This window comes from Falco cherrug, chromosome 9 (genome assembly GCF_023634085.1).
Source record: "Falco cherrug isolate bFalChe1 chromosome 9, bFalChe1.pri, whole genome shotgun sequence".
Lineage (NCBI taxonomy): Eukaryota > Metazoa > Chordata > Aves > Falconiformes > Falconidae > Falco > Falco cherrug.
In genome coordinates, this window is record NC_073705.1 from 11,960,045 (window position 1) to 11,975,632 (window position 15,588).

The window sequence follows — 15,588 nt, forward strand, 5'->3', positions numbered from 1 at the left end:
TTTTAGATTGAGCTTCCTTCTTTTATTTGAGGGCTTCAAACCTGGGTGCTTGAAGACAAGAAAAGCAAGTTGCCTAAAAAATAAAGACAAAACAGTTGGCAAGGAAACCTGCCCCAGGGCAAAAAGAGTCCCAAGGTAAAACACAAGTGAAATGCCCTGAGGAAGATCCACCTGCTGCACACAGGGGGAAGGGAAAAAGCAAACCTGTCTCAGTGTCGCCCAGCCTCCCTGTTCACAGATCCTTTTTAGTAGCTTCTTACTAATATATTCTAGCTAGGGCTGTTATGTTTCCTTTCCAGAGCTCTGGCAAATTAATTAAAAAGGAAGTTAAAAACAGCCCATTCAGTGCTCCTTGCCCCAGCAGAAAGAATCAGAGCTGTTAGTACGTGTTCAGCCCCCACTAGAAAGTTAATTTGGAAAACAGCACCACTCACCTCTGCAAGGTAAAGGATGCAGAATTTCCGATCTTCTGAACCTACAAAGAAGAAAAAACAGGATCAAAATTAAGCTACAATTGCATTTCTGCAAGCAGAGCCACTGGCAGAGGAATTGGCTAAGAGACAGCGTTTAATGAATATTTATTGTTCTCATCCTACAGTACCAGGCTGTGATCTGGGAGTGATGTATGCTGCATCTGCAGGGGCCATGCGCTGGGCAGGCTGCATCGCATGGTATCTTGCATGGAATCACCAGATTATCATGGATTCTCCTTTGGGTTTTCCCTTTCGGAAAAAGGTTTGTTTCATTCAAAGGCCACATGCAAGCTCTTCTGCTCAACCTGCTGTGGCACATGCAGTCCGAACCCTTCCTGGGGGCTGCAGAGGCCCCGCAGTGCCCACACTGCCATCCTGGACACCAGGGTTGGGTCTCTCCCATCTCACCTCTGTGGACACTTTGCTCCCAGGGCGACTAACCAGAGCAGCTCCTGTTCCTACAGCCTTGCTCATTCCCAGCTTCTCGACCCAAGCCTTTGGCAAGGCTGGTGGTAGCTCTGGCTAGCACTGTCTGTCCCAGCCTCCATTAGTGCCAGCGGTTGAGGTCAGTGCCTCTCCAAGGATTTGGAGACGAATCCCAGGTCAATGCTTCAACACGAGGCAGGAGGAAGAGCTCATCCTGCTCCATCAGGCTGAGGGCAAACTCCCCAAGCTCCCACCAGCATGGCATTGCCCAGGAAACCTGCCCAAGGGACTTCCACAGCTTTGAGAAAGGAGATGGTGCTGGAGGCAATGCAATGACCAACGTTGCAATCCCCATCTTGCTAAACCATGGAGCAGTCTCATCTTGCTGCCAGCTATCCTGCTGCAGCTCCACCAGGCTGGTTTCCGTAGGCCTAGCCTTCCCCATACCCAACAAAAAGGCATTCCTGAACATGTGCCCTGGCCTTTGATCCCTGCTGGTAAGACACGAGTGTCTGCAGCCCCAAGGGAAGCCAGCTCCTGGCATACATCAGCCTCACGGGAGGACATGAAACTCTCACAGGGCAGGGCCACCTCAACCCTGAAGCAGGACATCCCACCTCCCGGAGCCAGCTCGCTCCTTCACACCAGCATGCCCTGCACCAGCTTTGCCCGTGGTAGCATGCAGCACCACCGGGTTGCAGCTTTCATAACCCTTTTAATGATGTTATCTCTGCCATGAGATCAGATCCATAGTCCGGGCACGGCCGCAGATCCTATTCAAGCAGTGTCAGCACAAGCTCTGCTTCATTTCAACAGCCTGAGCTGCGCTAACGATGGGAACAGACACTGTACGGTGGTGGAAACACCCTGTTCCCCAGAGGAAAGCAATTCTTCTGCCGCAAGCAGCAGCTGAAATGTCAAGCTAAGAGCTGTGACCCACCAAGGGACTCAGATGCCTCTTGAGTCACTCCATGAGCTATGCGAAACCCATGAAGAAGTGAATGGCCTGGAGACATTTCCTGGATGCCTCTTCCAGCTGCCCTTTGGGGGATTGCAGGGCTGCCTCCTCTGCCAGCTTCACTTTTAATGCACGTCGCAAGATATGGGCTGGAACATCACTACCGGGCCACCAGAACACCATGCCACAGCAGCTGTGGAGCCCAGCACCACGAGGAGCACTGCTGCCGACCTCTCGGATGACTGGCTGCCCAGTCCAGCAGCTGGGCTTGAGCCAGTGGCGATCTCCAGCGAGGCACAAGGGGAGGCAGGAGAGTGATGGTAGAGCCAGGACGAGCAGACCCAAGTGCAGATTTCAGCACAAACCAAGTTTGCCAGGATTTCTTCCACTGGGGCTTCTTCCAGTCTCCAGAGGATCAGGCTGGAGCACTGCAGGCTGCTGTGCCCAGGAGCCACAAGCCACACAAGGTGCTCTGTTCATCTCCTGCACTGTGGATCACAGAGGCCATGAAGAGACAAGGAGAGAAGCACAACCTCACACCGAGGAGGCAGCAGCCAGCCGTCTGGGCTAACCTGCAGCTCCGTTCCCCACGTGGCGCTACATTTGCACCTTTTTGGACAGCGGAACGGCACATACTCTCAGCCAAATTCAGTGAAATGCTAAAAGGAACTAAGGAGGAGAACAAAAAATTCGCTTGAAGATATTTTAGTTTCTTCCTGATGTGTGGTGACGGGGACTGGCTTGGCTTTCACAGTAACTTGAGCTGTGAACTGTCCCTGCCCCAGGGCTGGGCTGCTGTGTGTGCACAGCACAGACAAGAGGAGGGTGTGAGTTTTGTGGGGACATGCCCCCCTTTCCAGCTAAGCCTCGTCCCACACATCCATGTTGATGCACAGGGCAGGCTCTTACACAGCTCCCAGCACAGCAGCAGCGTTCAGTGCCCCCCTGGCTCTGCCCACTGCCCTGCGCAACCCAAGGAAAACACCCACTGCTTGCAGGATTTGGGTGGCATGTGCCAGGCATTGGGTCAAAAAGGTGGGAAAAAAGGGAAGCTGGTCGTGCTCCTTTCCACAGCCGTCTTTGCACGGTCCAGGGGACCATGGCAATGCCCACAGCAGGGGCTGGTACCCTGTTCCCCAGCCTCTCGCATCTGCTCAGCAGGGCCAGGACTGTGTTCAGCACCCAAAGAGGAGCTCGCAGGGCAGGGTGCTGTGGGCCCCTGGGGGCGTGGGGAGAGACGAAGGCTGTTGTTTACATCCAAACCTGGCTGCTGAGAGGGGACAAGCCTGTCAGCCCATGGTGCATGTCCCCAGGCAGGTGTGGCTGGGTGCAAGCCCTTGGTGCTTCACAGCATTCTTGGAGCAGCAGGGAGCATCTGTGGCAGGGCAGGAGGCCCATAAATCACACTCTTGGCCTCTGGCTATCTCAGAGCTGTTTGCTCCAAGATATGGCGGGTAGAGATGTCACGGACAGCAAAGCAGCACATGGAAAGTCCTTGTTGGCAGGATCCCAGCTGGGGATGGGGCTCACAGCCTGGGTGTCCTCATTCCAGCTGCAAAACAGGAGCGCTCTTCTTTGTCCCAACGCTGAGTGCACCCACCCAGGGGGTCCAGGATCCCAGTGAGGCAGTGACCTTCGTGTGGAAATTCCCACAGTATCTAGTGAGGAAGCCAGTCCTGTCGCACTGGAAACATTGGCTGGTGTGGTGCTCATCAGCCATGCTCAGCTTCTAAAGCAGGAAGACAAAGCATTGTAAAGCAGATTATACTGATTTGGTTTCGCACAGTGCAGCAAGCAGCAGAAACAGGAAACATCACAATGGTCTTCAGTGTACCGGAGATGTCTCAATTGTTATACTCAGCAATACGCCTGTTCCTATTAATGTGCCATTCAGTTATTTAGGAGACCAACAGAAAATCCCTGCCAAAAGGGACTGACATCTTTTTTGCTTGTTCCACCCGCCTTTGAAGCAGCCCTGCCCAAACCAGGAGGGTGAGCTGCCTGAAAACAGACTGAGCTGGATTCCCCACGCCTGGGGGGCGGTTCAGCACTGCAGGGAGAAACATCCCCTTTGGAGAGGCTTGTTAAGCTCTTCCAGATGTGATCCAGCCAAGTTATTGTGGCAACGAGGAAATAAGTGGTAGAAAACTGCTCACGAAATCCAACTGCTGTGCCCGAGGTTAGAAGGTGCATTCCTGTGCCAAGCTGCAAATTGACCTTCATGCTCAGAGCCAGGACCAGCGCCGGGGAAGCTGTTTTCTTCAAGGAGGTGAACATGAGCAGGGTTACTAGACAGCCTCTGAGAGCAGCCAGGAGTGGCACGCGCGCGCACTCCAGGAGCAGACGCTGACCAACAAGCACTTCAACAAGGAACAATTTCTTTTGTCCGTTTCTTAGAAATAAGCAGCGCTGAGAACAAACTCAACAAACCCCAGGGAAGCTTCAATGGCTTTTCTAAATGGCTCATGGCATGGTGCCCCATGTCCCTCACTGTGTTTCTGCCCCCACCAAATAGGTCAGTGAATTAATCTGGGACCAGACTCATGGTTGCAAATGGGAAATAACAACTGACAGGCAGCCTATGGTGTCTAGTACAGCATTGCAGACCCCCAGCACTGAAGCTCACTACAACATGGGGCACATGAAGAGACACAGGTCATCCACAGAGCTCACAGCTCAGCTGGGGAAAGTCATGGGAAGTGACAAAATTGATCTAGAAACTCATCCCTTCGGAGATGCAGCCCAGATCTAGATTAATGCCTTTTAGTCAGGGCCATGGGGCTGCATAAAGACATCAAGTCATATAGTTACAGAGTAATTTGGGTTGGAAGGGGCTGCTCTCATGGCCTCTGGAGTCCAAGGCCCTGCTGAAAGCGCTCAGATCAGGGTGCTCAGGGCTGTTGAGTCTGAACATCTCCAGGGATGGAGATCCCACAGCCTCTCTGGGCAACTTAATATTTGACCAACCTCACCCTAGAAAAGTTTTTCCTTATATGTAATTACAGTTTCCCGTACCAGGTCCCAGGCCGGTGACACCTGCTGCCTGGGCTTGAGTTGGAGCCAGGCGACCAGCCCCACGCTGATGCAGTCGGACAACTGTACACAAAACAAGACCATAAAAGTGACTGCACCAAAGAAGAAACAAGGTGGGACTGGGCCCAGGGCCAAGAAGTGGCTCTACCATAGCAAATAGGATGTGGTAGAGCAATTTGCTTGTTCCTCTTTTGACCCTGAGTAGCTAAAGGCCATCTTTTGTACAGCCCCAGCATTTCAACTTCAAATAACTGATTTCAAGTCCCCCCCTGCCCTAGAAGCCCTCTCTGAGCCCTCAGCTGGATGTGAGAGCCCAGCCAAGGTGAAGAGCATACGGGCATGGTCCACAGCCTCCTACCAAAGCCAGGATTTGCTCTTTCCTCACCAGTGGGGCATGCACAGGGGAGGAATGGTAATGCAGGGGAAAACTGTGGGCAGCTGAAAGGAGAAGTCACAAAGTAAAGGTCAGTGGGGCTTAGCCATACTCCCTTGGAGACAACCTCTGAACTCTGTTGAGGCACCATGGGGGAAACCTCAAGACTTCACTTCCCTTTCTCAGCCTCGGCAAGCCCCTGCTGTAGGCAGTGTAACACCAGCAAGGGGAACAGCACAGGACAGCAAGACCCTGGGGAATGCCAGCCCAAAATACCCAAGAGATGCACCCAAAATGCCCTGGAAAGTCTACCTGAGTGCCCCTGAGGTGTCCCAGGAGAGAGAGCTCCCAGGGACTGGGTTAATGCAGGGATGGGAAGGGTGATGCTGGCCCTGCAGCCCAAGGAAGGATGATCTGGCAGCACCAGTTGGATGGTACTGTCACATATTGGAAGCAATGGGGATAGTGGGGTGCTATCCTGCTGCTGGCCAGAAATCTTTATAGCTAGCAGCCCAGAAAATGCCCCAAATGTCTCCAGGTGCTGCTGCAGACACTCACCCTCCTGCAGCTCGACACTCTGCAGGTAAAGAGGGTTCCTCAGCACGTTGCAGCGCCCAGGCTCGTCCTCCTTGGTGAAGAGCAGCAGGTCGGAGTAGACAAAGAGGGTCACCTGGAAGCACAAGAGCAGCAAAGAAGAAACTATAAGGAATTAATCTCTTGGCACCAAGACAGCGTCCTGGAAAAGTCCTCCACCCTGGGGAGACACACCAGTCATGACAGGCAGTCCAGGCACTCCTTCCCAAAGGGGCTGCTTGCTGCTACACCCCTTGGGGTGCTCCCAGCAAGTTTTGGATGAAGCTCCCCCCTATTGGCAGCCACCTACCAAGGCTTGTGGAGTCCCACAACGAGAGGGATAAACCTGCCCAACAGTTTAACACCACACAAACACACCCTCTCTGCTCTCTCATGTCACTTCCCATTTACATAAGTTATAAATCAGAGGAGCAGGAGGAGGGAATAAGTTGCCGACTAATCCCAGCACACTGTAGAAGCTGCAACCCAAAAAGCAAATGCGATATCCCTGAACACACTCATGAAGGAGCTTCTCACTCTCCTCAGTGCTCCCTTTGAGAAAAATAACAGTTTGGCTTTCACAGCAGAACCCGTGAGAGCAGTTGCAGGGAACAAACTTGACACCTTAAAACCACGCTGACGGGTGGAAAGCAAACACTGAAACAAGTGTCTGCCCAACTCTGTGCCTGGGCAGTGACCCAAGTGTCCTAGAAGCTGGGAGCTACTCCAGAGCAGTGGTAAGTGCTCACAACTCAAAAGATATATTTTGTGCTGCTTCTGTCTCTTGCCTGAAGTCTCTACTTCAATCAGTACAGATTAGTGTGTGAGCTTCTCCACTGCACTGGAGATCCTGGACCCAGATGCCTACCAGGGCTGAGCAGCTTGGTGCAATCACTATGCCAGAAGCCAAGTTTTGAGCCTGTCCTGCTCTCCAGCAGAAGCTGGGGGCATGCAGCAAAGCACAGAAGATGCTAGGAAACAGCTGCAATACGCCAGTGGGCATACTGGATGCCACACCTTCTGCAGACTGCCAAACCATGCACTGCTTTCAGCACAGGATGCAGCATGTGGGCACATGGCTGCTTTTAACCCTCCTTGGGATGCTCCCAAAAACCTCCCACAGCAAAAGGAAAGCTGCTTTGCAACACTGAGCAACAGCAACAAAGGTTTTGTGGTCTTTTAGGAACCTTTTGCAAAAGCACAAATCAACCCAGCATTCCAGGGGCTTATTAGGAGCTAGCACTGCTGCCACCACCAAGTCACCCTTTGAAAGGTGACTTTGCTCTGGACAGGGACTGAGTCACTGTTTACAGGGACACTGCCAGTACAGTTTGTCTCCATGCCCAGCAGCTGATGGACACATGTCAGGAGGATGCCAAGCTGGGTAACAGTTTAATCGCATCGTGGCGAGTCCCACATCAGCGCAGCAGCATCTGGCTTTAAAACCAAAATCAAGCCCTTGCCACAAGATTTCTCCTTCCTGTGCAAATTCGTTTTTGTGGGATTCTTAATAAGCACAAAGCTAGTGGCATAGCTTTAATGGACAATGAAACTAGGGAGTGTCTGGTTTTCTCTGTATTATTTGGAAAATCCCTTCCTCTGCTCTCAACACACTGTTGGCTTAGTACCCACATTCACCCTCTTCATTACTTCTGACCTTATTATTAATACAAGGAATAACGAAGTACAAACTGCACTATAAACTTTACCCCATGTCCCTCTTGGGCCAAAAGGTAACTTTTCTGGGATGGCACCAGATATGTCCCAAGTCCCTTAGCCTCAAGGAAGATGAGGGATTTTGAGAATAGTAACTCCAAGTCAAGGAGATAAAAGCATGATCAGCAAGCAGTCATGCTGGAAATAGAAGATAAAAAATTAAGACCTACTATACACAGAAGTTTAAAGGGTGGAAGAAAGATTAGAAGGATCAGCAGGAAACAAAATATACCACCTCAAACCCAAGCAGATTTAAATAAAGAATCATGGACACAGAAATATACAAGAAGTATTTACAGGTAACATTGTGCTTCTATGGGAAGATGGGACTGACTGAATTGAGGATGTAGAGAAGGTAAAAGCGCAGCAGTGTGGGTTATGTAGGAGCGTCTCCATTAGATGCTGCTTCCAGGAAGACAGTTGATTTTAGAGCAGCTCCACACAAAACGGTTTATAGAGGCCCCTCTGCTCCTCCAAGTTGCTGGGGGAAGAAATGAAGGTGTCCCTTCCACCCGCACAACCAGAGCCTGCCACAAGCGCTCCAGCAGACCCTGCTTGCAGAGGTGGGAGTGGGACTGGCTCTGTGAAGCAGAGCACCTACCCCACCTGCAGAGCTGAGCACGGGAAATTCAAATCATGGATGACCCTAAGGCAGCAGCCAGCAGGTATAAGAGGGGAGAGCCGTAGTGAATAATCTGGAGCTCTGCCTAAGGTTGCCATCACACCGCCAACAAGCTGTAACATGTCTCTAACAGCGCTTTGCAAACAGATCTGGTATCTACCATGAAAAATCACAGGGCTCATAAAAGCGAAAGAGCAAACAAAAAAGAAACACAGTGCTTGAATTCATCCAGGCAAGACACAGAATCCACCAGAGCTGCTTCTCAGAGAGTCAAAGCATATTGTATATTTCCCAGAACTAATTTCCTACCCCAAAATCAGAAATCAAACAACTGACACAATGAAAGGACTCCTCTGAAAACAGAGATAGGCACACCTCTGGTATTACTAGAGTAACCAAGGCCACATGGCAGTGGTCACACAGACCTTTTAGGAGGATGTGAATAGATTTTATGGGGATGGGGGTGGGATGGGAAATGTTTGTAGAGGTTGACACCGATGTCTTGGACACTGTTCATCTGGGTGTGCTCTGCACCACGGCAAACAGCAAAGCCTCTTCTGCTGATAGATTGGACTGACTACAGACTATAACTGGCAAAGCATTGTTACAGGAGGAAGGGGCACGTTTACAGTGTTTCCTAAAAGAAAAGAAGAGAAAATGAAAGCCAGGAGGGGAGGTGGAAAGCACTGGTCCCCAAGATGAGAACAGGAGATCAACAGGACTGCTACAGAGCTCCACTGCAGGAAGGAGGAAATGATAACCACACCTTGTAAAGCAAAATATGGTAGCAAAAACATGAAAAGGTGCCCAGAAATTAAGCCTTGCAGACAAAGTACCTTCACATCCAAGCTTAAGAATAGTTAACTCTCTTCCTAACCCCATCCTCTTCTGCTCATCTACGCAGAGAGAGCCACCACCACTTCAGTTATGGCAGGGAGGAGTTTGCACATTGCAACTGCAGCAGTACATCAGCAGAGACACTGGCAAAATGGATCAGTGCGAACTCTGCCTGCTTGTCCCAGTGCTCGGCAGGAAAAGCCTGAGCTAGCAGATGTGTTCTGAGACACTGCCCTCTCTCTCTCTCTAAGCAATAGTCTTTTAGCCATGCCTAGCAAAACAGAGGAAGCTGAGGAAGCAGAGTGGAGCAGAGGCAGGTCTTTCAGGACAGAGCTTTCAGTTGCCAACGGAGAACATGGTGATGTTCACCTGTATGGCTGGCCAGACAACGCTGCCTGCAGATGACCAAAGGAATCCTGTAATCCTTGTCAGGGAGCTCTTAAGACAGGTATCCACCCCTAGGATCAAGCCACACACATTTTCTATTTACCAGTACTGGATTCTTCTCCAGAAGAACTGGGTGCCACCCCAGAAGAGAAACTGCAGTGATACCAGTATGAGGGTTGTATTTGCAGAGTTCACGTGCCCCCATTCATTCAGTTGAGCTAAATGGATGAAGATTTCTTAATCTTCCTCATTTTTTTCAGATCTTGATTTATCCTTATAGCCCTCTTGTGAGACCATCAAAATTCTCAGCATCCTCTATGACACAGACGTCACCGTTGGACTCACCAAACCAAGAATGATGCAGCTCCCCACATACAAGGTGATAACACCCTGTCACTTCTACTCAGTGCTCCCCTGATCATATGCTTCAAAGTCATAGCTTTCTTGGCTACAGCTCTGCATGGGCAGTTACTCAGTTTTCACAGGGACCAGAGCAATAGGTGAACACGATTAAAAGTAATCCACTTGCCACAGCATCATACATTAGCATCTCAGTCATCTGAGCCCCAGACTAAACAGAGAAGCAGTCTAGGCTTTGCAGATGGGGTAGGTGCACATACACCGGCATGGAACTTCAGAGATGGGCATGAACTTCCCAGGACAGGGAAACTTTACCACCCTTCAGTGATACACTAAAGTCTTTGAGTCATTGCTTTGCATGCTGCAGCCCTAACTCTCTAAGCATGACCTGCTCCTTTGCTCCTGGATTTTTACTTCTACATGTATCCAGATTAAATGCATGCTCTCCGAGATCTCTCAGCAGTCTTTTAGCCCGCAATACATTTACCCTGTTTTACCACCTCATACATTCTTTTCTGCCAAGATTATTGGCAAGGAATTTATACACCCAGGAAGGAGTTTATAGGCTCAGCTAGACCTTGATGAAGATACACCACCACGCTGGCCAAAAGGCAATCCATGGTGAGGGCTTTAGCTGTCAACCTTGAACCTCACCTTGGCTTACCTGAATCAAAGGCTCTTCTACCATGAACATCAGGGGAGAACATGCACTGAAGACCTCAAGGGGTCACACATCTACCCTCAAACACTAGCATAAGCAGTGGCTACGCAGATGGGGAAATGGTGTAAAAAATGAGGATATTAAGAGGCAGCGATGAAGGGACAGAGTAAGTGGGACTGGTGTGGTGGAGGGAGGAGGTAAGTGCAGGTTTCTGGTATTCTCATGCAAATGAAAGTATCTAAAAAAGGCTGAAAACAATATCTTGAAACATATATGCCAGAGAGTAGGGTTTTGGTCAAGCCACTGTGTTGGCCAAACTCAGTCACCCACTGAAACAGGAGCTGGCAACCCTGTCCCAGGCCAGGAGTGCCAGGAACTTGCAGTGCAACACTTGGGATGAGAGAGAAAAGCCTCTTGCTCTGTAGAGAAAAGAGAATAAAACCTGGGCACCCCAGTCCAAGTCCTCCAGACTCCTGGCAGAGCTGGAGGGCTTTCAGAGTTCAAGCAAGGATCATCCTGATCTGCAGGCCCTGCTGGGATGGCAGAAAAAGAGAGAGGAGAAGGGAGTAAGCATAGCCCATGCTGTGAAGGTACCACAGGGCTTGGAAAGTTGCCTCCAGGTACATTAGAGACAGACTGACAAGGACAAAGCCCATGTTCAGCACCTTGTGCACAATCGCCTGATCACACTGGTTCCTCTGGCACTCCACAGGCTGGAGGGATTTCAGAAGACCATAAAAGTGGGAATTGCAACAAAGTCTAGACAGGATGTGATTAAGGCCTGAATAAGGATTGCCCCAGAGGTAAGGTCAGGGAAAGGACAGATCCTGGCAAGCCTCCAGGGAGATAGGTTGGCTCCTTCAGGAGATGCGAGAGAGTTTGCTCAGCGATCAGGATGCAGTGCCTGATGTGGAACCTGCCAAGGGGAAAGGATTCTGGGTTCTGAAGGAAAAAGAAAAGATGGGGGGGGGGAAAAAAGGAAACAGGACCTCCATCTTCAGCCCCTGCACATGGGCCCTCCTCTCTCAAGCCACTTAACCAAAGCAGAATAACATGCAGAAGACAGTCCTGCAAACCACAGAGGCAGTGGTCCAGTTTGAGAAAGGCTGGGTGGGAAGAGCAGTGGGAAAGTGGAAAACCACATGGAAGAAAGGACTGATCAGAAACAAGACAGCCTCTGTTCGGGCAGCAGAGAAGGCTGGAGAGGGAGTGAGCTCAAGTCCAGCGAAAAGAGAAGTCGGAGCCCTTCTGTGCCAGGGGAAGCTCCATTGTGTCCAGGCCATTTTAGGTCTCGCTACCCTCAGAAGCTTAGGCTCTTTTATGTCACAGCCCACCAGGACCAAAGCAGACACCCTTGCTCCACTGGGGAAGGGCACTCTCTGGCTTTCCAGAGAGACCTGCATTGATTCCTTGAAGCTCTGCAAAGCCTGACATGACCCTGTGACACACTACAGACATGAGAAAGCCCTTCCCCCGAGGCATGGCTGATGTCCCAGTGCCGTTACCTAAAACTGTCAGCTTCCAGCAATTTGGGGCTCAGCACCACACCTGGGTTCACATCAAGGGAAAGACTCCTGCCTTCAAAGCAGATACTGTCACGTGCTTGTTCCCATTCATTGCTTCTGTTTTTTCACTATGCTTAGTCACAACCCTTTGCCTTGCCCCTCTGCCAGGCTTACACAGACATCACAGCCTCAAGGCACCATGGTTCTCAAACGCTGTCTCACATTCCTGGCCAGCGTACAGCATCCTGCCCTTTCCTGGCATCAGCTCCAACCAGGAAATCCTCTTCCAGCCTCACGCTCATCTGTAGGGCATCGTAAGCAAAAAAAAAAAAAAAAAAAAAAAAAAAAAAAAAAAAAAAGAGTCCTTTCCCTGAGACGTCCTCCTTCTGATCCTGTCCATGGCCGAGTCTCTGAAATGGCCAATATGGCCATTTGGAGACAGAGCAGCACACCTTCAAATGTGTGTGGAGGCGCTCCACCACCTAAACATGAACACCTCCCCATCCACGCTCATGCTCTACCCAGGCTGCAAATAGCATTAGTGATTCACCATTATCCCACATTTGGCTACTACTACAGACCTCTGAGTCTGACCTGAAAGCAAGCAACTCCAAACCACCCAGGAGAAGCATCCTGACTTCAAGCTGGCCACCATATTTCCAAGCCATCGACCACAGCTGTGCTACACAGCCATGTTTTTAACTCATTTTCATTCTTGCAGGTGCTTTGAAGACCCTGAGCAGCAAAGAACAGGAGGACAGACAGAGGAAGAGTTTTATTTACAAACCAGTGCCAAGTTTCCTAATTGATCATGCAATTTTTCATGTACTTTGGGGAAAAAAAAAAAAAGTTATTCAAGTCAAAGCAAGGGATGAATTACACATTGAAAGCCAAAAAGGGAGAGTAGTCATTTAACACAATCTTGTACTGTTTTGCACAGGCCAGTGATATGACATGTCTCTGAGATTCTGCTGTCGACCAGCCAGAAGGTGTTACCCAGAAACCAAGATTAGTCAAGTAAAAATTCATTTATGACTCTATGAAGACGACACATTGTTCACTCCAACTAAATTCAAAACAAAATTCTTCTGTACAGCACGAGATTCTCTGAAAACGCCCCAAAAGAAACGGCAGTTCTCTCCAGCACTAGAAAGCACTGCACGAGCAGGCTCTCCCGCTGCCGTTTCCTCTGGCCCAGATTCCAGGGCTCTGCAGACTGTACAGTTGGATGCAAGTGAAGCCAGTTTGGATGTTGAAAGTCATCACATACAGGTTCAGCATGTAGCCAAAGCTTAGTTGTTTCCCCAGATTTTTAACAGCCTTCCAATAACATTGCAGAAAAGAAGCCGAAGTAAGAAAAAGGAGAGGCGTTTGGACATGTAACCTGTTTCAGGAACTCAATTTCTAAAAGCCCCTGTAACAAGTTCTCTGTCTAGTTCTCTAACCTGGCACAAAATATTCTTAAAGTCCCTCTTTCTGACTGTGCCGGTGGCCTCAGCTGCCGGGCTGTGACTGACGTTTGCCACGCAGTTTCTTCTTTGTGAGCGTGAAGACAAGAAAAAAAGATGATTTTTAGCAGAGAAGAACTCTGATATTTAGTTCATCCCATGATAAACTGACTACAAGTTTTTCCCAATATTGTATTACTATCAGTACTGCACAATAAAACATTTCCCTTCTAAATCTACTGTATAAGAGCACAGAAGAACACATTTAGAAAGTTCTGACAGCATGGGAAGAGCCTTACCTGTATAGTCCTGCTTCTGCTCTCATGAAGAAGCAGCTCCTCTGACAGAAGCAGTGTCCGGGCTGGGTTGCAAAGATCTAGCGGCTACATTTGAAGGCGGCGGGGGTGGGGGGGTGGGGGGAAGAAAAAAAAATAGAAAAAGAAAGAAACAGTCAAACCTTCCACTGGAAGTGTGGCTTGCCAGAATAACTTTCCGCCCACCAAACCCACTTTGTCTTCACTTCAAGCTGTAACTAATTTAGGGAGAAGCTACCCCACACTGAGCTCAAAAGGACAGAAAGTCCAGTTACACGATAAAAAGAAAGCCTTACACTTAACACCTACGTCAGACCCATCTATAAAAAGACAGCCAGCCACTTACCTCTTTGTACGTTAACTGTTCTGCACTGTGCAGGTTTATGGGCGCTTTTTAGCAGGAAACACAACCACAACAGTGGCACGTTAGGTTTTCACGTCCCTTAAGAATATTTGCTACCGAGTTTTAAACAGGACAGGTTCAGTTGTCCTGACTGCAGAACCAACCCTGCAAAACCAGCCCAGGATCTTCCCGAGCAGCATGGCTAGCAGGCACGCGAGGGGACCTCCACAGGGGCTTTGCAGTATGAGACAGCATAAAACATAAAAAGCCAGTTCCTGAAGTGGCAGAAACATCCCAGGCTTGATCTAAGACACAAGTTTTAGGAGTAAAGAGGCAGAGGTGCCAGTCATGTTCCTACCCAAAGGCAAACTGTGCACACAGCTGGGGCTGTGAACGCACTGGTGCCAACACGAACGGCCACCTGGGTGCTGTCAGGAAGGATGGAGGTGAGCATAAGCCTGCTCCCCAGCACCAGCCCAGCCCCACAGCTGTCTCCAGGCAGCCCACCGGCTCAGGCCGGGGTGACAGGTAACATGGATCATGGGTGTCAGCCCAAAGGAAAGCACCGGTCTGAGCTGACATGACAGGGCCATTGCTGGTAGCGGGGAGGCCAGATGGTTCCCCACAGTCTCAGAGATGAAGGTATCCATCAGTCATGTACTTAAACATACAGGATCAGATGAGGTTTTCTGGGGTTCTGACCACATGAAGGACAAAATGGAAGACACAAAGGTAGTTACAGCTACTACCGCCAAATCCAGAGCTAAGTTTTAAGAAAATGGTTTATGGAACTGGGGACTGAGAATGTCCTCTGTTAAGCCATTACTGCTCTGGAACCTTGCCCATGATTTCAGTGCTGGCCACCAGCTAAACTAAAAAAATCTTTGTTAGTATGCTATAATTAACAGCTCAAAGAACCCACAGGAAGAAACCATATTGGTCTTCAGTGACATAAAGTTGGTTGCTAAAGCCCAGAAGCTGGGTTACCTGACTCATGCAACTACCCGAGGACCAGATCTGAAAGTTGAGAAGGGAAAAAAACTCCAACAGAGAATCTCTTGGGCAGGGCACAATTCCCTTTGAGAAAGTACCCAACGCTCTGCTGAGTATAGCCAGCTCCAGAAGAAAGAGCTGAGGGTGACAGGGGATCCATGCATTCATGGTACATACTGCTGGAAAATACGGCATGACAGCCTGGACCCAACCTACAGCAGCAAGCTCTGATACAACCTGCTGTGCTGGGCGCTGGTTGCATCAGATCTGTAACACCTCGCTTCCAGCTGCGCTTACCTGCACAAAGACAGGGAACACCAGCACTTTGGGAGCCAGCGTCACATATGTGCCATAGCTGGAGTGTGGGATGTGTGGCCTCACTATGGTACAGTTCTGGTAGTTCCCGTAGCTCTTCATCGTCTGCACAGTCTTCATCAGCCTGGACTTTCTCCCAGACCCCATGTGTGATTTCCCTTTACATGCATTTCCTGGACCGACAGAGGAAGCAGAAGGAGACACAGAATCAGAAGAGAGCTCCTTTGGGACTGCCAGCTCGGTTCCTGCTC

At 49.8% G+C, this 15,588-nt stretch overlaps 1 protein-coding gene across 6 annotated transcripts in view; it reads right to left on the minus strand.

Annotated features, from left to right (window-relative positions):
- The window catches only part of RGS3 (regulator of G protein signaling 3), an 85,210-nt gene that overhangs the window by 38,503 nt on the left and 31,119 nt on the right, over positions 1 to 15,588 (minus strand). For 5 of the 6 annotated variants that reach the window (XR_008733891.1, XM_055720766.1, XM_055720767.1 and 2 more), the window contains 4 exons: positions 15,320 to 15,510; positions 13,672 to 13,755; positions 5,822 to 5,933; positions 435 to 475 (listed from right to left, as the gene is read on the minus strand). Coding sequence is in view for 4 of the 6 variants with exons in the window: in XM_055720766.1 (XP_055576741.1) it covers positions 435 to 475; positions 5,822 to 5,933; positions 13,672 to 13,755; positions 15,320 to 15,510 (428 nt within the window). In the remaining 2 variants the exon portion in view is untranslated. Of the gene's footprint in view, positions 1 to 434; positions 476 to 5,821; positions 5,934 to 6,146; positions 6,166 to 13,671; positions 13,756 to 15,319; positions 15,511 to 15,588 lie in introns of those variants that run through there. The other variant, XM_055720773.1, reaches the window with a different exon arrangement.